The 21,328-nt window shown below is 45.4% G+C and overlaps 1 protein-coding gene across 4 annotated transcripts in view; it reads right to left on the bottom strand.

The window, feature by feature from the left end:
• Positions 1–15,031, bottom strand: part of BRPF3 (bromodomain and PHD finger containing 3) — a 35,930-nt gene extending 20,899 nt beyond the window's left edge. For 2 of the 4 annotated variants that reach the window (XM_032253555.1, XM_032253558.1), the window contains exons 1-7: positions 14,693–15,031; positions 9,914–11,387; positions 6,827–6,983; positions 4,389–4,520; positions 1,944–2,072; positions 1,335–1,647; positions 305–607 (exon numbers count right to left, since the gene is read on the bottom strand). In XM_032253555.1, coding sequence (XP_032109446.1) covers positions 305–607; positions 1,335–1,647; positions 1,944–2,072; positions 4,389–4,520; positions 6,827–6,983; positions 9,914–11,361 — 2,482 coding nt within the window. In that variant the 5' untranslated portion in view covers positions 11,362–11,387; positions 14,693–15,031. Of the gene's footprint in view, positions 1–304; positions 608–1,334; positions 1,648–1,943; positions 2,073–4,388; positions 4,521–6,826; positions 6,984–9,913; positions 11,388–14,046; positions 14,211–14,244; positions 14,309–14,692 lie in introns of those variants that run through there. The other 2 variants (XM_032253557.1, XM_032253556.1) reach the window with 2 other exon arrangements.
• Between the last annotated feature and the right edge of the window lie 6,297 nt (positions 15,032–21,328).

Raw genomic sequence — 21,328 nt, 5'->3', positions numbered from 1 at the left:
TGGGCTACACCACCTGAAACTCCCCACAATCCAGCAATGGATTATCCACATCAGGGGCCTTCGGAAGGAGCCCACTCCAATACAATAGCCAATATTTACTGTGATAAATTTTGGTCTCTATTGATTGTTAAATATTTTGAACATCATCCCTGAGTACACATGGAAGTGTGGCCCTTTCAGGGCCTTCTGCTTGCCCACAAGTGTCAGATATAAACTCAGAAAGGATACCCCCATATGAGATTTCAGCTTAGCCTCTGTCCTTCTTTACCTTCCAACCCCCTGCCTTCCTGTTACTGTCTCTCACCTCTGTCCCCATCGTCTTCTGGCTCCTCCTGCAGGGCCTGCTCCAGCACAGCTGCATCCCTCCGTGACCCTGCTGGCAGCTCCCCATTGGATAATGTCTTGTTTAGTAATGATGGCTGTGGTGGTGGTGGCTGTGCCAGCTTCTGTCGAAGGGCATTGATCTCCCGGCGTAGCAGGCGGACACGGCGGGTACGGGCCCCACTGGACCGCATGGTGCTCACCAGGTCCAGTTTCTCCAGCAGCTCCTTCAGCTGCACCTCTGGGGACAAATGGGCTCGGTTCTCTGGGATGAGGATGTTGTCCACTGCCAGGGAGAAGGGAGGACAGAAGGGGCTGAAGGACCTGCCCAGCACAGGGCAACAGAAAGGGGCCGAATCCTTCGGATGCAAGACACTCTCTTGGAATGCCTGGGCCAGCAGCTTCCAGCAGCATCACTGTGGGCCTTGGCCCTGCAACACCACTGCCCAGAAGGCAGCCACAGGGACAAGGTCAGAATCTGGGAAATGTCTGCAGGAAGCAGTTCACAGTCACGATTATGGGCTCCATGCAGCAGGCATGAGGCAGCTTGGCAATGCCCTGGCCTGAGTGACTGGCTGCTGCCACTGAGAAAGAGAGCAGGGACAGGCAGCATGTGGGGCTCAGAGGTAATTCCATTTTTCTGGTCCTCCACCTGCAATCTTCTGAATGAACCAGACACACACCAGCAATGCACTCTCCCTGCCCCATGCTCCAATGCCATACAGAGGGGATCCAAGAGAGGAAGACCTCTGATGAGGCTTTAAGCTTTTCAAACAGACTGCTAGTACCTGATTCCCCTTTTCTACCATTTAACAAGTGTTCAGTGCATTAGTTAAACTTTAACCCTTAGAACTATTCCAGCCACAAAGGTATACCTCAGTCTGTGCTCACCCTCGGCTTTGCTCCTGGAGTCTATCTACAGCCCCAAGGACCACCCTGATCCCTCACTCTGTAGACTCTGTTCCTGTGCCTCCTTCTGGTCCCTCTCCTCCCCACCCATCCAGGCCTCTCACCGTCTTCCCAGGAGAAGCGGTAAAAGTCTTCCAATTTGGGTGACTCGGGCAGGTGAGTGCCCCTCTCGGGGTCATAGCCGATGTTCTCTGCCTGCCGCCGGGCATGCCGTAGGATGGCCCCTCCCAGGTCCCGCAGGCGGACAGCTGCTCGGTGGAAAATTGTGTCTTTAGCATTATACTTCATGCAGTTGGTAACTATAAGGTTAAAGTCCTCCTCAAACTCCTCCAAGGTGTGGTACAGGTGGGACTCCAGCTTCCGCCTCATAGTAGAAAAATCCATTGGCTTGGATATGAATTCCAGGTAATCTGGAACCTAAACATATAAAACCTGTACAATTACAACAACCATTTACTAGCCAAACAGGCACACCCTTCACTGGTACTCTTGGCCTCATTTTCTGATTTGGCCAAGCCAGGCTAACTCAGAGCCCTACAGGCCTGGCCACCCTGGCCTGCTGACCTCTCATCAAGGGCAAGTCTACTAGCTTTGCCAGACCCACCCTCCTACCCCTGGTTTCGTACACCCTGTGGCCCAACTCCTTCCTAGCCTACTCAGACCGTGTTCCAGTTCAGGAAGAATTTACTACTTGGGAAGTAGGGGGAACTTGCCTCACTCAAGTTGACTGGTTCTGCGAAGATGTGTGCAGGATCCTTCTCCTGCAGCAGGTCCAGTGTTGTCCTCAACAGAACATTGAATGGCATCAGCTCCAGCTCCATGGCAGCCTGCTGGACCTTGACCTGTGGGGAAAGTGGGGTGAGATCAAATCAGGACGGCCCCTGCAAAGATGTACTGAAACTTTTTCTTGATAGCTTGACTTTTACCAATCATGTACAACAAATTTTCATAGGATATTAAGCTGAACAGTATATAAGGAACTATTACCCAACCTTCAGCCTAGGAACAATGATACCAACAGCTACCATTTTATGAGTGTCTCCTATGTGCCAAACACCATACCAAAATTTACAGTATCGATAATAATTATCACTACAATTCCAATAATTAATACTTCTACAGCCCTTACTAAATGCCAGGTAATGTTCTAAACATTTTAAGCAAAATAAATGAGTATATAAAGTAGGAACAGATGAGGTATTTTACAAAAAGGAAACCAAGGCACAGAATTACTAAGTAACTGGCCTAAAGTCATAGCTAGTAAGCAGCAGAGTTGGGATTTAGTCCCAGACACTGGTTCTACAGTGAGTGCTCTTGACCATTATGCCACACTACCTCTGTACTTGTAATACCTCAATTAATCATCATGATAACCCTGCAACAAAATTATTATCCCCATTTTACAAATATGGATCAGAAAAAAGATCACCAAGGACTAAAAGAAAAAAAAATACAAATTAAAAAAATATATATGGAATCTGAAGTTTAGAGAGAGCATAGTGAAAAAGTTCCTAGTTTAAGGTCATCTGGCTAGAAAAGAATAGAGGCAGGACTTGAAGCCAGGTCTGACTTAGTCCCAGGGGCACAATGATGATGTAAAACGTGCTTGAACCAGAATTTCCCATCCAGTGTGCTGAAATATTAATCCCATCAGCCCTTGATGCATCTAGGTCAGCATGGGGTCACCAGGGCCTCCAGACTTGACCCCCACAAATGGCAAGTAGCCTCATATATTTCAGTAGTATGCTGTACAAATGCTATTTTATACATATGCCCTAAGGTGAAAAGTTGGGAAGCCACAAATTAGATATGGAAAATTCCCACCTCTTGGCTATATCAGAACAGGCCTGCCTACTTCCCCAGGACCAGGGCCTCCTTCCCTCTCTCTCATTTCTCTGAACCAGAGGTGGGACGAGAAGTTCAGCTGTGGGATCATGCCTGGGATAGCACAGACATTTTGAGCTCAGGAAGAAGGTCCTGAGATGTCCTCCATGGCCATTCATGGTAAATATGGCACGAGCTGCCCAGGCTGTGAGATGGAAACTGAGGCTACTGGCCTTCTAGAAAAGGGGTCGTGCTAAGGCTGAACACTGAATTAGAATTTAGAGAAAGAGAAAGAAACATCTTTTTTTCCCCCCCTTTCTTGTGGAGAACGGGTCTTGCTATGTTGCCCAGGCTTGTCTCAAACTCCTGGACTCAACCTATCCTCGTGCCTCTGCTTCCCTAAGTGCTGGGATTACAGACACGAGCCACCGTGCCCAGCAAGAAAGGAACATCTTTAGCCTGGGCCTCGGAAGCATGCAAGTGACGGCTGCTATTCCTGGACCAGAGAGAACAGTTTTGGCTTTTTAACCACGCAATTAATAGTATTTGCTCTCTGCCATGTGCAGTAGATACTTCAGAGAAGCAAAGAGTATTGATAATAATAATGACAGCAGCTGACACTTCTCTGGCTGTTACTATGTGCCAGGCACTATTCTAAGCTCTTTACATAGACTAAGTCATCTAATCCTCACAACAACCTTATGATGTAGGCTCTATAATCACCCCCATATTCCAGTTAAGAAAACTGATGTATTAAGAGATTAAAAACCTGCTTAATGTCACACAGGTAATAAGCAGAAGAGGCAGGATTTAAACTCAGACAGTCTGGTACCATAGCTCACGTTCCTAAACCACTAAGCTATACTACCTACCTCAACATTTCCTATGCTCAGGGGCTTAGGATCTCCTAGAACAGAGGAGAAATAAAATTTAAATGATTCAAGACCATAAGTGTTTAAGATTAAAGCGAGAACCCTCAAGTTCCCAGGCCAGAGGCTTTCAACTGATGATGCCCGTTACAATGGCCTAAAACGCTTTCCAAAATCCTCAAGGCCAGGCTCCCTCTGAGACTTCCTGAATCAGAAACTCCAGGAACAGGACCAGGCATATAATATCACATCATATGAGGCCACCAGGAGCTGAAACCCAAAATACAGAAACCATCAGTACCACTATACCCAATACAGAGTAGGCAGATCTTGGAGCCCACAATGCTGGGTAGGGAGGGAAAAAAGCTAGCATAAGGCAGGGACTCCTGGATTTCCCAATACTAGACTAATAGTGGGAGAAAGTGACCTTGAACTAGGGCCCTAGGGCTGGGGGCTCCTCCTTACCTGCTCCCGTTTGAGCTTCTCTCTCTTCCGAATCAGTTCAATCAGCAGCCGCGCCCGCTCCAAGTCATGCCGGAGCTTCTGCCAATATTTCAGCTCTTCCTTCACTGCACTTGTCTTCTCATCCTGCTCTCGCTGCAGGAGCGAAGCAAAGAGGAACTAGGAACCTCCTTCTTGCCCAAAGTCCTCCCCCTGTTCAAGCCTCATGGGGCTGCAGCAGGTAAAAGTCTTGTCCCCTTCCTTGACCCACAGTTCCAAGAGCCCTTCCACCCCTCTCTACCCCATGCCTTCCTCCTGAGCTGCCCCAGTATTATAGCAATGTTTCTTCATTACAGAGCAGTAACCATTGCTGGAGTAGGATCTGGGACTGCTTCTCCCACCCCCAGGTATACCAGAGAGCAGCTACGGCCCTTTGGGCCGGAAAGAATTTCACAAGAAAACTGACCTCAGGGGCAAAAAGAATTTCACCCTAGAGCTTTCACTTGGCTAGAAAACAAAGTGAGGTTCTTACTATAAGCTTCAACATACTTTGGTAAGACAACAAAAAAATAATCACAATTCCTGCTGTAGAAAAAATTACAGTTGGAGTCAGGCGAAGGGAAGAGACCTAGAGCTTGAAGCACAAGGGCATATTAGCATAAATATAATAAAAACTAATAACATAAACTGGAAATAAAATGCTAAGAGAATATAAAATAGAGAGAAGATCTGAGTAGGTGGAGGTTAGATCAGAGAAGCTTCCTGGTGAAGAGTCTTACTAGAGTTTTACATACAGGTAGGTGACAGACATGGATGGGCAAAGTAGTAAGGAAGATCTCTTCTGGAACCAAAGGAATGAAAGGGGCAAAAATGTAGAGGCCGAATTACTGATTCCTTGCTTGGTAAGCAAAACAAGCTGGCCAGAGCAAACACGCTGGAAAACTACAAAAGCCAAGGAAGATCCAGGACACAGCTAAGAAGCTTCAAATGTAAGACAAAAGAGCCTTAACTTGGATTGCCTAGAAAGAGGAGTATATTATGGAAGAGGAAGTGAGAGAATGGAAAATAGTATGTGAATAAGACACTACCAGTTGTAGAACAAAGAAAGAATTAGACGCTGGAGATCACCTAGAAAGCTATTGCTGAGATTAAGGGGGCATGGGTGAGTAGGAGAGCTGCAGAATGAAGACAAAAGGCCACGTTGATAAAGCCCCCAAAGCAGCTTAAAGGATGATTAGCAGTGGCCCATTAGGGAGGAAAGAGTCAAAAATAACTCCAAGGTGGGAAAGTCTTGATATGAGTCCTGGAGGGAGAGGAGTTCCATAATAATGGGGAAACAAGTTTACTGAGAGTAAAAAAGACAATTAATTTCCAATATTTGAGTTATAAGTAACAACACGCACATGGAAACATCCCTGAGGCGCTGATGGCATAAAAAAGGGATGAGGACAAGGCAAAAAGTCTGGAGCTACTATTACACAGTTACTGTCAATTATAAGAGTGGACATGTTCTCCAAGCAAACAAAAGGACAGCAGAGCCACTGGGAATGTTACCGTTAAAGAGAAAGAAGTGGGGTCAGCATGGGGTACAGTCAGAGAGGCAGAAGAAGCAGGAAGTGGTATTACAGAGAAGCTCTTAGACAAAGTGATTTGTGCTCAAATGCAGCTCAGTGATGAATCAGGTGAGAATATAAGACTTCCTGGGAGAAGATAGCTGATGTTTTAGGGGAGGCTTCAGGGGAGCAGGTGGACCAAACGATTCACAGGGAGTCAGATACAGGTTTGTACTTCAGGAGTTTAGTTATAAAAGGCAAAAGCGAGATCAGACAGAATGCAGAAGGCACCAGACTCACATGAAGCTTTGCTTCATCTCTGGAGCAGCAGTATGGGAACACTTAAAGGCAGAAGGAATAGAACAGTTAAAGGGGGAGAAAGAACTAAAAAGTTAAGAGAAATTAGGAGCAGAAAACAAACATGCAGCAACTCCAGGTGCTAATGGCTAAACAGCCACCACAATTGGACAGGCTGTGTGTTACAACGTAGATCGTAAATTTGTGTATTTACTATGAAACATTTTTTGGCAGATGGCAGCATAATGTCTTGAGGAAAGGGCGCCTTTTCCTAATTAACACAATGTGGCCACCCTGGCTCTCATTCAGCCTACTTCTCACTTTCTGCCACATTTAGAGGATTTTCCCCACATATATGGAAAGCTGGGCATGCTCTCCACTCTCCCCTAGAATTCTCTACAAAGTCAAGCCTCGTCTATCCAGGAAGAGCTGCTTGAAGATCTCTGTAGTGCTGGGGGTTGTTCCTGGGATAGACCACCCAGAGGGGTGATCCCCTGTAGGAAAATGCTCCATGGAGGGATCAAGGAGGGGTGCCAGCCCCACCCCAACCATCATTCCTTTTCCTTCACTCTCCACCTCCCTCTACCAGTCTCAAATCACCACTGCACCTACCTGCTCGGCATTTCTTTGGGACTGCAGATGGGAGTGCAGGCGCCGGATAAGAGGGACACCATTCCGTGCCTGACGCTTCAACAGCCAATAGTTGTGAAGCCGCTGCATAAACTGGTTTTTCCTCTGAAAGGAGAGACCACTACAGATCTTGTTCAACCTTGAGTAGAGGCACACGGAAGTGAAAGACAGGGTCAGTGGGCAGCCCAGATTATAGCCCATGCATCCTATCCAGATCCTGGTTCATTTCTGAACCTTACACAGGAAGACAGAATAAAATGGCCAAATACCTCACCTCAAAGAAAGGCTTGAAAAGGACAGAAAAGTTAAGCAGCTCAGATTTAGCATGAGGTATTTCATTTGCTTTTCCACCTCTTGCCTTGCAGTCCTAATCCTCCAAAAGAACCCTCTCCCAGAATCCTATTTCCTATGGTCATGGATATCTTTGTAGCAGGTATGGACTGAGAAACAAGGCTGTGCCTTGATACCCCCACCCTCCTCTGTATAAAAACAGCAAAAAGGAACGGGAACTTGAGTAAGCTATGGGTAATGTGGCCACTATTTCCTGCTTTCTGTGGCTGAGGGTCCCATCAGACCAGGGTGTAGCCCACACCTAGGCTAAGTGCAACACAACCCCTTAGAGTTGTTTGACCTCTGGTTTTTCATGGTATAAACCTCAGCAGCCTAAAAATGTTGTTTAATTTTGAACTAAACGAAAAAAAATTGATCTAAAGATGTAGAGGATGAGATATCTGAAAACCCAGCTGGCTAAACTACTCAAATGTCTTAAGGTCAGGGTTTAAGCCAATAACTCCTTGGGGGAAGAAAACGGGTAGGGGAGGAACTAATGCAAGCCTATAATCTCTATCTTAATATCCATACTGCAAGGTGGGTATCATTATTTCCATTTTACAAAAGATGGAAAGGCAGCATAGGAACAGAAGCTGAATAAATTGTCAAAGTAACTAATGCAGCTAATAAGATGGTGGATCTGGGAGGGATCTGAATTCACGATCTCTCTGCTATACCACGGTACATCCCCAAACTGGTTATCCACAGGGTAAGCAAGGTCTCGGTACTTCTGTGGTGTTTCCTCTGCTTTTTCTCTTCATCCCACTCCACTGATGCAAAGATAAGCACAGCTAAACAAGAAGGTGAAACCTTAGAAGGATGGACATGTTGGGCAGGACATTGCTCACCTAGGCCTTGCTCCTCTCCACAGTCAAACATTCCTGCCCCAAAGCCAAGCTTATAAAATCAAGAATTAGGCTTTCCCCAAAGAACAGATCCCCACCAATGCCCATGCCAAGCACACCTGCCCAGATGTATGCGGCATCCTCCCTCTACAACCTCTTGGCCTTGGAGGATCCCAATAGCATTTGTGCAGGTAGGGAAAAGAATAGTAATAATAATATAGCAGCAGCAGCAGTAGCCACAATTTATTGAGCACTCACTATTTGCCAGACACTGTGCTAAGTGCTTTACTTATATTATCTTATTTATTTCTCACAACTCTATGTGATGCGTTCATTTACAAATAAACTAAGGCTTGGAGCAGTTAAGCAACTTGCCAAAGGTCACACAGGTACTAAGTGATAGAAATGGGTTTCAAATGTAGGTCTGTCTGGTTCTTAGCCAGCAAGCTCTGCTGGCCCCAGCATGAGACATCTAGAACAACATACATGACAACCAAAGATTCTAGCCTCAGGGTGTAACCACCCTACAGATGGAACTAAGCGTCCACCCACTTACTTCAGGAAAAAAAATAACCTAGAACAGCTCTGTGACTAGAAAACACATTCAGAGTCACTGAAATTCTAACTTGGGTCATAGCCGACAATAAGACCCTTCCCCTCCTGATCGCACCCTTAAGTCTTCTACCCAGCCTGGCAAGTCTGGTTGCCTATTCATAGCTCGCATACAACTCTTTCCCTAGGGCTCCTTTCTCCCTACCCTTCTCATCAAGAGAGATGGACAAGAGGAATGCAACCTAGAGGCATCATTAGGCCCAGCTTGTGGTATAAGGTCTGCCACTTTCCACCCGGTTCCATCCCTTAGAACAGGACATGGCATGTAGTAAGTGCTCAATAAATACATAATTGAATGAATAAAGGAGTGAACAACTTTACCTCCCGTGGCCGCAGTTTCTTCATCTGGGGGTATGGGAGAAGGTGCAAGGACTATATCAGATGAACAATCTCCAAGACTCCTTCCTATACTGTTTTAATGAACACCACCCTTGAGATAAGCCTTTGCTAGGAAATCTTCCCTATCTCTTGCTTCTCTACCAAGCTCCCATCCCTCCAATGGCTCCAGATACCTCTCTGATGTTTTAAAACAGGGACCATGTGCTCTCTACAGACTCAATAGGAGTCCAGACGGCTTAGCTACACAGATAAATTGAATGACCCTCTTATCCCTAAACTTCAAGAGGAGGAATAGCGTATTCTCTCCACACCATCATCCCCTCATACCCAGGACAGAACTTGCTGGACAGCAGATGGCCCTACCAATCCTCTGAAACAGTGGTTCTTCACTGGGTAATTAGTTCTATCCTCCCCAAGGTTTTTTAAAACATGCGTGAGGAGTGTTTGAGGTTGTCACAAAGACCAGGCAATGGGGAAGGCGATGCAACTGGCATATACAAAGACTACAGATACTAAACATCTAGAAATGTACTGGACAGTTCTGATAATGAAGAATTATTCTGTCCAAAATGTCACTTAGCATCCCTATTAGAAAATACTGCCTTAGATATCCTATCACCTGAGTTTCTAAGTAACATGAACAATTATTCTTTACAAAATGTCACTTAATGCCCCTATTAGAAAATACTGCCTTAGATATCCTATCACCTGCGTTTCTAAGTAACTTAATTGTTTTATTTCACTTTGAACTAAAGGAAATACATTACTCTGAGAGCATAATCAAAACTACAAACCAGGCCAGGTGAACCTGGGCTTATAAGGAAAAGTTTAAATTTGGGGAGGAGAATGGTGTCCAACTGTATTTAGGGAAGGCCTGGCAAGGGCCAACACCAACCCAAGAAGAAACCATCAGTCCCTGAGGAACCCTTCTGGGCATGCTTACCTGTAAGAGGGTATCTGTGGGACAGTGACCATGGGGAGAGTGGAGGGTGTGTCTTGGCCTGCTTCCTCTGGCTCCTTCTTGATCTTCTGCTTCAAACTCATCTTGTTCTTCTTGGGCACTCCCTTGAGGGGGCCACCCACCCCACCTTGGCCTTCCTGCTCCTCTTCCTCGACTTCTTCCTCTTGTTCCTCCTCCCCACCACCCTCCTTCAGCCCTTCCTCATCGCCAGTCTCACTGAGGCTTCTGGGAGAGTCACCCTTCCTCCTAGCAGTGGCAGCACCTGGTGGCGAGTGGGCCTCACAGTAGGCAGTCTTGCGCACTGTGAAGATGGTGCCATTGAGGCTGGTTTCACGCATGGGCTCAATCTTCATGAAGAGCCCAGCCCGCTGTGCACATGTCACATGGAATGCTGTGTAGCAGTTCACCTTATGGCACTGGATGGCTGCACCCAGCCCTTTCTGCTTGCAGATATAGCAGGTTAGTTTCCAGCGGGCAGGTGGGATATTGTCAATGCCCTCAATAGGTTCCAAGAACACCGTGTTAGCAAAGCAGACTTCAGGGATCCAGATGGCACACACCACATGGGCCCAGTGCCCATCACTGGTCTGTTTGAAGGCGCCACCCTTATTGGGGCAGAGGACACAATCCACAGGCCGGGAGGGAGACTGCAGGCAGCAGCGGCATAGCCACTGGCCCTCAGGGATGTAGGGGACGCCGTAGCACTCCTGGTGTACTGCCAGGTTGCAGATGTCACAGAAGAGAATAACGTTGCTATTGTGACATTCATCATCCAGGCACACACAGCAGAAAGCATCTTCATCAATGAGTGACTGTTGGGCACCACTGCTGCGACTCTCCAAGTATGACTCTTTCTCAAGCCGGTCTACTAGCAGCTCAAAGGTGTCTGCAGACACCAAACTGTGCCCATCTACTCGCCGCTTTTCATTCACCATGTCCAGCCAAGCAAGGTCCTCCTCATCCATGTCATACTCTACCTCTGCCTCCAGGTCTTCAGGTGGCTTGTCAATGTACCGGTAGTAGGCAGCAGGCAGCGGGGGTGCTTCTGGTTGGATGCCTGAGTCCACCATACGGAAGCTGGGCTGTGGGAGGTGGAAGGAAGTACCAGATGCATGCTTGGAGCAGGATTCCTTCTTTTTGCCCTTGGATAAGGGTTTCTTGGACTTGCCAGGGAACTGAGGCTGTTCACTGTTTTCCTTGTTACTATTGCATTCAGTGATATCCTGGGCAGTTAGCTCATCCTCAGTGATGATTTTGAGTGGGTCATAGATGCTGATACGATGCAAGCGCCCGTCAATGTCTACCTCAACAATCCGCTGGGCCTGGGCATATGTCAGTGTTTCCCGGGTGGGTGAGCACTTGAGACTGTAGGGGGACGGGGAACGCTGGCCCTCGGCATTCTGCCGGGACTTCCGACGAGGCTTCTTCATGGCACCTGGGAACTGAGGGGTCAGGCCTAAGGAGAGAAAGCCAGGAGACTATGAGTTGGATGTTCATGCCCTTATGCCCCCATTCATCCTCCCATATGAGAAGGCATCCACCAAGAGGACTGGCTGTTCCCTCTGAAGAACCTGTCTCTCACGCATCCACATGGCCTGCTCCTTCCTTCACCTCCTCTGAGTCTTTCATTTCTTCAAGCGAACAACCCTTCTCAGTGAGACCTTCTCTGACCACTTTATCTAAAATTGCAAATTCTTTTCTTCTACCAGCAATCTACCTTTCATTCTGCTATATTTTTCCCTTTAACACTCACCATTTATACCATGCTACATAATTTACCTACTACTATGTTTATTGTTTCCTTCTTTCCACTAGAATGTAAGCTCCATGAAGAAGATTTTTGTTTGCCTTGTTCACTGCTGGAGCAGTGCTTAGTTCTTAAATAACCACTCAATAAGTATTAGTTGAATGAAAGGAAAAATCAAACACATATGATCCCTGCCCTCAAGGAGCCCTGACTAACTCAAGAGACAGAAAAGTAAACAGATTATTACAACGTAACATAGGGAACGATCTCATGTTCTAATGATGTACATAAAGCTATGCGACAGCTAACTATGGAAAAGGCATGAGTAGTTAAGGGCTTAGAAAAGAAGAAAACAAGAACAGCAACCACTGTCAAGCTCTGTAAATGAACAACAGGCCCCATCAGAGAATCAAAACTTCACAAGTCTAGCGTCTTCTCTCAATACATCTTACCATGATCAGAAACCCTACTCCTTGATCCTGCCTAGGGGTGAAGGGGTGAGGGGATCTGAAATGCCTATAACACATGGTCTAAGGGCTTCAAACTATAGTATGCAGGGTATTCCCTACAAAAAGCGGCATCCAGGACAGTGGTCCCCAACCTTTTTAGCACCAGGGACTGGTTTCATGGAAGACAATTTTTCCACATATGAGGGTGGGTGGTTGTTTAAACTGTTCCACCTCAGATCATCAGGCATTAGTCAGATTCTCATAAGGAGCATGCAACCTAGATCCCTCACATGCACAGTTCACAACAGAGTTCGCGCTCCTTTAAGAATCCAATGCAGCCACTTATCTAACAGGAGTTAGAGCTCTGGTATGCTCACTCGCCTGCCATTCGCCTTCTGCTGTGCGGCCTGGTTCCTAACAGGCCACTGACCAGTACCAGTCCATGGCCTGGGGGATTGGGGACCCATGATCCAAGATATATCAGCTAGCACATTTCCAGGCAGAAACAAACCCTAGAAGCTCTGAAGTGGCTCCAAGAGATCTCTGAAGTTGTAGTGGCCTGTCTGGGACCTTCATTCGACCCAAAGTCAATATGATCTGGGCAGTATCTGAGGTAAACTCTCAATGCATTCTGTTACCTCAAAAGTCTCTCCCAGAACACTTATATCTAGTCTATCCTTGTATAGCCAAGAGAAAGCCCTAGTTTCCCACACCATTCTCTGGATGAAGGGAACTACAACAAGCTCATGAGGAACTATAGGTAGTCATCAAGGTTGTCACCACCAGAAGAGACCTTTGGGGATACAGGGCCCCATGGTGTGGGCAGACTTGGAAGGATATGAACAGGGAGAAGATTTCAAAGAGAAAACAATTCATTTATAAAGTAGAGACTGTGATAATAAAAGCACTTTTTCCAAACTACAAAGCCCACTTACTTTTAATATTTCTCACAACTACCTTAGGAGATGGTATAGCTACCATCATCTACCTAGAAGCTCAGAAAGATGTCACTTAACCTAATGCTAGTAAGTGATAAAGCTACACTTTGAACCCAGATCTTCCAATGCTCAATTCATCTCAGTGGGAATTAAAAACAACACAGAGGTGCTGTGGTCTGGTACAAAAAGAGGCTCTGGGGCAATCTAGGTTCTAATCTTGGCCCTCTGTGACCTGGAGAAAGTCCCTTAAGCTCTCTATGCCTCCACACTCCATCAGTAAAATGAGAGTAATACAATCTAGCTCTCAAGGTGCTACTTGTTAATAAGGTATTATCATCATCCTTATTTGAAAGGGCTTCCAATCCCAAAGTGTGACTGAAACAAACAAAAAATTTGGCTGAGGAGCAGTGCGAGGCGGGCTGGCACACACCCCACTTGGAGCCAAAGGAAACAGAATCATTGCAGCAATTCTGTCCGGGTTCCAGAGGCCCATGGCCACTGGATTCCTTACAAATGCCAAGTACCTGGGGGCAGACAGGGCCAACAGACCTGCTTCATCACCCACCCCTCCAAAGGAACGGAGGACCTAGGAGGTGAGAACATCTGCCTCCACACCGACCCCAAACAGCAGACAGGCGGTGCGGCGCCCCCTTTCCTGAAAGCCGCTCCATCTTCTCCCTCCCCACCTGCCACCTCCTCGGCTGCTCAGGCATCTCTCGACCACGCAAGTCTCTACACAGACGTGTTTTGTGCCCACCCACGCCTCCAGACACCGGGGAGAAACTCTACAGCGTTGGGCTGCTGCTGAGGGAAATGAAATGAGTTTCGCCCACAAGGAGCTTACAGTCTAGACGAGCTTTTTGGCGGGAGTTTCTCAACCTACACAGCCGTTCCCACATACACACCTCCAAAATATCTCCAACATCCCCCGCCCCCCAGATTTCCTCTCGGCACCCCCTAAACCCCCGCTCGCTCACCCACCCAGGTCCCCGAAGAATGAAGAGCTTCTGCAATTAGACTGTAACCCCTGCACCCCACACAAGATACTCAGGAGACAAGGGAGGCCCCCAGCCAAGGCTTCTGCCCCTTTAAGGGGGCACCTCTTCCAGAAGAATCTTGACCCCTCGGAGAAGAAAGGAGAGAAATAACATCTCCTCAGAGGGGAGGGGGCGAGCGCACCAGAGACAGCCTGACGCGAAGTCCGACCCTCAGACAGAGAAAGCGAGCGCCAGTGAGTGAGCCGGGACAGAGGCGCGAGAGCCCATTGGCCGCCCCACCTGCCCGTCAGGGGGACCCGGGGGACTAAGGGACGCTCAAGGGGCGGAACTCTCCTCTGGCCAGGCCAATTGGAAGGCGTGGCGGGGGCGGGGCTTGGCAGCACGGCTTCCAGGGCTGGGGGGAGACAAGATGGCGGCTGCGGGAGGGGGTCCTCGCTTTTCAGCTCCCCCGCTCACCCGCCTTCTCCTTCCCTGCCGCCGCCCTCGCTCCAGGAGAGAGCTTTCGCACCGCCCCCGCCCTGCTCGGAAAGCCACCCGCTTCTCCGGTTTACCCCCGTGCAGTCCCTGGTCCCCGTAGGCCCCGCTGCCCCCGCCCCCGCTCTGTCCGGCCCCGCTGCCGCCCCCATTACCTCAGCCGCCGGCCCGGCCCCACCGTTCGGGGCCCCTGGGCGCGGGCGGGCTGGCCGCCGAGCAGGTTGGCGTGGCCCGGGAAGCGGAGCGCGGTCTCCTCCCGCGCCTGCCTCCGTGGCCTCCGCCGTGCCCCTTCCCGGCTCGCGCTAGGGCCCCTGCCCGGCCGCCGCCGCCGCTCCCGGGGGAGGAGGGGGAATGGAGCCGCCGCTGCTGCCGCTGCCGCCACGGAGCCCGGCCGAGGGGAGGGAGGGATCAGCCCCCAGGCAGGATCCGCCCCTCCGGCCTCCCCCCGCCACCTCCACCCCTTCCCTCGCTCCCTCCCTGACTCTGCGGGCTCTCCCGCAGAACGGGAGCGAGAGCGCGAAAGAGGGGGAAACGGGAAAAAAAATCCCCCCACCCGTGCCCGGCGCGGCGGCGGCCGGGGCGGTGCGGAGAAGGGAGCGGAGGCGCCGCCGCCGCCACGGGGCACCGTCCCCGGCTCGGCCTCACGGTGGCGGTGCGGGCGCGGCGGGGGCGCCGAGCAGAGACCTGGTCTGAGCCCGCCGCGATCCCGGCGCACCGCGGCCCTGCCCGCCACGGGGCGAGCCCAATGAGAGGGCTGGGGACGTTCGGGTCCAGTTGGGAGAGACAGGGATCCCTCACTCTTGAGTGGTCAGTCATTTCCTCCCCAATGCTTATAGGTGATGTGGCTACGGTTTGGGGCAGCAAGCCCCCTCCCCAAACTAAAGGGCCCCTCCAAAGGTTAAGCCAGGGCAGTCACTGAGGCCAAAGCCAGTCTGTAGTTTCTTGGGTGCCGGTGCCTACACGACTCCCAGAAAGTCACGTCTCCCCCAACCCCCATGCCCAATACCTGAGGACAAAGGTCTAGAGACTGTCCAGCCCCTCCCCCATGAGGACAGCCGGGAAAGACCTGCCTTTGTTGTGTACAGGTGAGCGTCTTGTTCCGCACCAGACATCCTTAAAAAAAAAACAAAAGCAAAAAAAAAAATAAATAAATAAACAGACTTTCCCTTTTTAAAAGAGTAAACATAAAAGTTTGAATGTCTACTTAAGTATGCCTAGTAACTCGTCTGTCACCGTGGGCATGGGAAACACTTTAAACATGATTTGGTTAGGAGTTGGTTAATTTAATGCACTAGGCGGCTTTCTAAAAGATGCTTGACAAATAGCAGCATCAGACCAAACTGGATTTTTGATTAAAAAAACAAAAAAATAAAAGGGCTCCATTGCCACCCCCTTTTGCCTATAAACTGGAAAGCTTACCTCATATGACTGAAGTCTTAAGCACCAATGCGTAATAATGTTTATAAAGGATGTATGGGTAAGCTGCCTGTAAATGTGCAGATGAATGACAATTTGAAAGTGTTTCCTTTGCCAACACTTGGGTTGTAGCTGGTGAGACTCAATTTCTTGCTTGATTCTGATGATCAAGGACGTGTATTCTAGAGTCAGGAGGATGAAGGATAAAGTCTTAGGATCCAAGTTTTCTGAATGTTTAAAGTGAACATACTGCTACTTTTGAAGTATAGATGTTTGTTATCCTAAGGAATTTAAATATAGAGAGTTTCAAATTCAAAAGTTTGACTTAGGAAGCTAATTAATATCTCAAAGTTGTTCCCAAATAAATGGTAGCATATTCTGGCAAAGAGATAGTACAAAAATGCTTCTGTTAACCAATTTTTTGAAAGCAAGGGGGGTGGCTCGTGGAACTAAGCAAGGGCAGGGCAATGTTTTGAAAGCTGTGAAAATGAAATAGTACGAATTAACGTCAAGTGTTCTGAAACTAAGGGGAATAATCATTTGGAGGGAAGGTGTGGAAGAAAAGATGATTAATTGTGGAAGGGAAAGCCCCAGAGGCAAGAGAATATTACAATTACAGTACTTTTAGTTAAGGGAAAAAAGTCTGAAAACTAAAAGAAACGATACCGAGTTTCTTGTTCTTTTAGAAAAGATGAAATGTAATAACCATTTATACATATGACTAGTAACTTTTATTTCTTGATGGATGTTCTCAAAATTTATTTAGCACAATTTCCATTTGTGTAATCAGGAACTATCTTTTTCCACTAAAATGAATGAATAAATACCTTGAGAAATTGCACTGTCTTCCACTTGAAAGTAAAATAATGACTTAAATGCTGTTGAAAAAGCATTAAATCAACCTAATGCGTGTTATTTTTTTCAGGTTTTTCTGTTTAAAGCTTTCATATTAAGACCTTATTCAACCTAAGTGTTTCTCTTCCGTTTTCAACTTCTACTTTTTTAATGGTAACATTACAGTTGCCCTCACTGTCATTTTTGACATTTGGAATTGGTTTCTATGAGCATAACTGCACACGTAACCAGTTCCCTGTGATGTAATCTTAAATGTAACATGGAGCAATTATGTTATTAAAAACAAATTTGTAACATATATCAAAAATCCCAGAGGCACTAAATTTGTTTCACTTTAATCTTTTGCTATTTTAAATAGTTTAAATTCACCAGCCCCTGGCCTTTCTGATAAACCATACAGCAATTAAATTCAACAAACAGGGGCGTGGACTTTGATTCCAAATAGTTGTTTTTAAAAATCAAGTAAGTAGAAACCAACTTGTTTGGGATAGGGGAAGATTTTACTATTTAAAACTAACAAACATGAATTTAAAAAAAACATCATTTCCCCATCTCTTTCTTTCACACTTCCCCCTTACACTTTTTTTCCTGGCATTTCAGGATGTCTTTGTTAATGCTTCACTATTGTCATTAGTTTTTCAGGCCAAGAAAATTCTCAAGGGTCAGACGCAATACCCACTGGATTAATGACATGTGGATGATGAGAAAAAAAATAGGCCTTGACTGATCGTAAAATTATTTTTAATAGAATATTCCTTCCTTAGATACTTGACTAAGAGAATTCTGAAACCACAGTTAGGAGGAATGTTTGAGGCTGGAATCATTGTGATACTTTTACACTAATTAAAATGGTTTAAGAATATAAAGTTTGCTTAGAAAATGGGAAAAGTTTAGCTAGGTTAAAAACAAGTCTTAAATAGAATAAGATACCAAACCCTCTAGATTTAATTCCATTTATATATTTCTAAAACATATTCATTGACCACTTAGAGTGTGTCTAATACTGTGTAAGTTTCTTTGGAAAATAATGACAATCTCAACTTAGAAAAGGACTGATAATCATATGTATAGATAGAATATATTTTTTCTTGCCTTAAGTAGTGTGCAATCCAGAACGGTAGAAATAAGTAGAAAACACATACAGAAAAAAAAAAAAAAAATAGATAAAGCAGTAAAGAGTGTGGAGCCACCATTATTCAAAGAAGGCTTCTTGGAGAATGGGAGACTTCTTTAAGCCAAGTTCTAAATCATGATGGATATGAATTGGTGAAAAGAGTATAAAATAACATTGGGTTGGTGGCAAGGCAGTCCAGGCAAAGGGACAATATGCAGGGAATAATAAGGCAATTATTCTAGCTGGTATGATGATAAGAAAAAGATGATAAGATAAGATGATAAGAAAAAGGTTGAATTGGGTAGGAGGTATGGCAAGGGGACAGGGATAATAAAAATAATACCTAACACGTGCAAGGTACCGTGCTTAGTGCTTTATATACTCCATTTATCAAAGATCTTTGTTGCACTTAGCAGAAAACCAACTCTTTTCAAGTGAGTTTAATAAAGGAAATCAACTCTCATAACCAGAAAGTCCTGGGGTATATCTAGATCAAGTCAAGGGACTCAAATTATGTCATCAGCATCCTGTATCTTGCGATTTCTCAGCCATCCTGAACCAATAACTATGGCCCAAGGGACATGCTACTTGTCATGTATCAACTCCTAAAACCAGAGGACATGAGCAGAACATTCTACAAAAAGATAGTAGGTACATGTACAAACTAGGTCCAGTATGCACACCGTATCTCATTTATCAACTTACTAACTCATTGTTATCCTCATTATGTATTGGAGAAAGTAGAACAGGAGATCCAGTAAACCTGGAAAAGTTTACTATTGGTAATTAGGCATTATGAAAATAAAAAGGCATTAAACAGAATGATGGAAAATGTGGTAGAGAAAGAGGAAAAGGAAGGGAAAATCTGAGTCACAACAAAGCAACTGTTTTGTCCGATTGGACATAAGAACAAGGGAGAAGATTGAAGAATCTTAGTTCAAACTTGGGAGGTTTTCACAGTTTGATACAATCCTTGCTAATTAACAGGTGGCAAAGGGTCGCTTGGGAGCTCCTATTGGAGGTGGGAATCTGAGGATTGTGGAAATGAGATCAGCTTAAGTTCTCTGGAACCTCTTTTGGTCACACTAAAATATGTATTTATTCAATTATTATTTGTAAGCTGCTGGTAAGGTTCTATTTTATGCCTGCAAAGGCTAAAAAGGTGAAGAGTATGCTTTCAGACTTGAAGGCATTTACATTCTAATCATGGAATAAAGCAAGGATATTTATAACTGGAATGTGTTACAATATAAGCACCTCAAGAAAGATGCAAACAAAGTGAGAAAGTTTGGAGGAGGAAGTGAGCTCGTCCGTTTGGGAGAAAAGGGAAGGCTAGGTGAAGAAGGTGCCATCTGAGCTCCACCTTAAAGCTCTCAGGTAGGGTGTCAGCTAGAAAGATGGTAGAGGGAGTGTGATCCAGGCTGAGCCAACAGCATAAGCAAAGAGAAATAACGCATCAAAGAATAAAATTTCAACAAATGAATCCCAAAGATCCAATTGGCTTTTATTAGCTGTTTATGAACTGGGCAACATCCAGTCTGCAAAACAGGAGCTCCTATGAACTAGACAAGTAGGTGAGTTTTACAGGCAGAAAAAAGTGAAAGAAATCAGGAACAGTGAGCAAATAGCAGATTGGTCTTTTCAGGATTACTTTTCTCATAGGAATGTAAAAGAAATCTTGTTGGTTTAATAGAATTTGACTATCATCTCTTTCCTGATTTCTTGAAGGGTCAGATCTTACAGTAAAATACATGTTTTGATTTGGTGTCATGGAACCTCTCAGCATGAATGACTCCATTTGGGGACTGCTGTCTTTTCTAATGCCATAAGATTGATTCAGGAAGCAGTGGGCTACCCCCTCAACCAAAAAATGGGGGATATGAGAGAGAAAGCAAGGTAAAGTCAGAGCATGGAGGCTGTTGGGTAGGGAGCTAGACATGAAGAGGAAGGAGACCCTGATGATTTTTGGAACAGGGAAATGACTTCAATAGTTCCATGCTTTAAGTTCTAGTCAGGAAAGAGAGTGTGATACAGTATGGTTTAAATTAGCTATCCAGTATGGCTTGCATTATCCTCTTTGGACTTGAATTCTAGCTAGAACTTTTTACCATATATTCAGCGGAATGCTAAACCAAGTAAGCATGAAAGCAAGTAGTATGTGACAGGTATAAATTGTTCAGCTTGATCTAATGTTTGATATTTCAACCTTTAATTAGAATTTCTATTAAGTCCTAAACTCTTAACTGTAAGTGAAGCCAGGACACCATAAAATATAATTCCATATTTTAGCAGAAGTACCAACCCTAAAAGTAGCTATCTTCTTGGCATAATTTTACTAAAAGGAGAGAAAATACGCAAAAATAATAGCACATGCTAAACTAGAACCTGCATTTTAGCAAGATTTCTTCTGTAGGTGATTTATATGCAAATTAAAGTTGAGAAGCAGTGAACTGGAGGATTTTAGAGAATTCCAGGATTAAAACACTGTCTGAGAAAAAGGCAAAGTTAAAGAATTAATAGTAACTTTTGATTACTCAAGAATACTTGTAGTAATGAATGTTTCCATTTATATGAAATTCTGAAAAATGCAAACTGCTCTATAATGATAGCAGATTGGTGATTTCCTGGTTATGGAGGGGAGGAGTGACTATAAAGGGCGTGAGGAAACTTTTTGGAGTGATAGAAACATTCTGTAAGATTGCAGTGGTAGAGAAACAGGTATATACATTTGTCAAAACTTAACGAAACTGTACAGAGTAGCTGTCTTTTATTTTGCATAGATTTTACCACAATTAAGTTGATAAAGCATACCTGTTGCAATTTTTAGACTAATCATTAAAAGAATGAAAAAATGAGGATATGACTCACAAACTAGTAGAAAGGAAGAAAAGAGTAAAAATTCAATCAACCTAAAAGAAGTCAAAGAAAGAAAAGGAAATACAGTAAAGATGAAGCATAGAAAACAATGAAATGATGGCAAATTTAAATTCAATTTATAATTTACTTTATACACTGTAGAAATAGTAGTCCACAATGAGTGGGACATTCCTGGAAAAGTTTAGTGATTGGATGGTTAAAATGTCTGGCTTGAACACATGCCTTTGTCCCCACTTCCTCCCCTAATTTCACTACTGTTAGTAAAGGATAAAAAAATCCACAAGACAATGAAATCCACAAGAACAAAGACAATGAGGGAAAACAACAGCAGCTGAGATTTACCATCTCAAGAAATTAAACTAAAGAGATTCTAGTCTTGGGGCCACCAGAAACCAATGAAGACAGAGATGAAGTATACTGGAAATGGAAATTAAAGTGAAACTCTGCATACTAAATAGTAAGATGCTCCCCCGCCCCGCCCCGATCATCACCATCACATATCCTTCCCTAGGCTTATGAGGGAGGAGAA

Source organism: Sapajus apella, unplaced genomic scaffold (genome assembly GCF_009761245.1).
Source record: "Sapajus apella isolate SASKATOON/1434 unplaced genomic scaffold, GSC_monkey_1.0 scaffold83, whole genome shotgun sequence".
In the NCBI taxonomy this organism is placed as follows: domain Eukaryota; kingdom Metazoa; phylum Chordata; class Mammalia; order Primates; family Cebidae; genus Sapajus; species Sapajus apella.
This window is presented reverse-complemented; position numbering and strand designations above follow the sequence as displayed.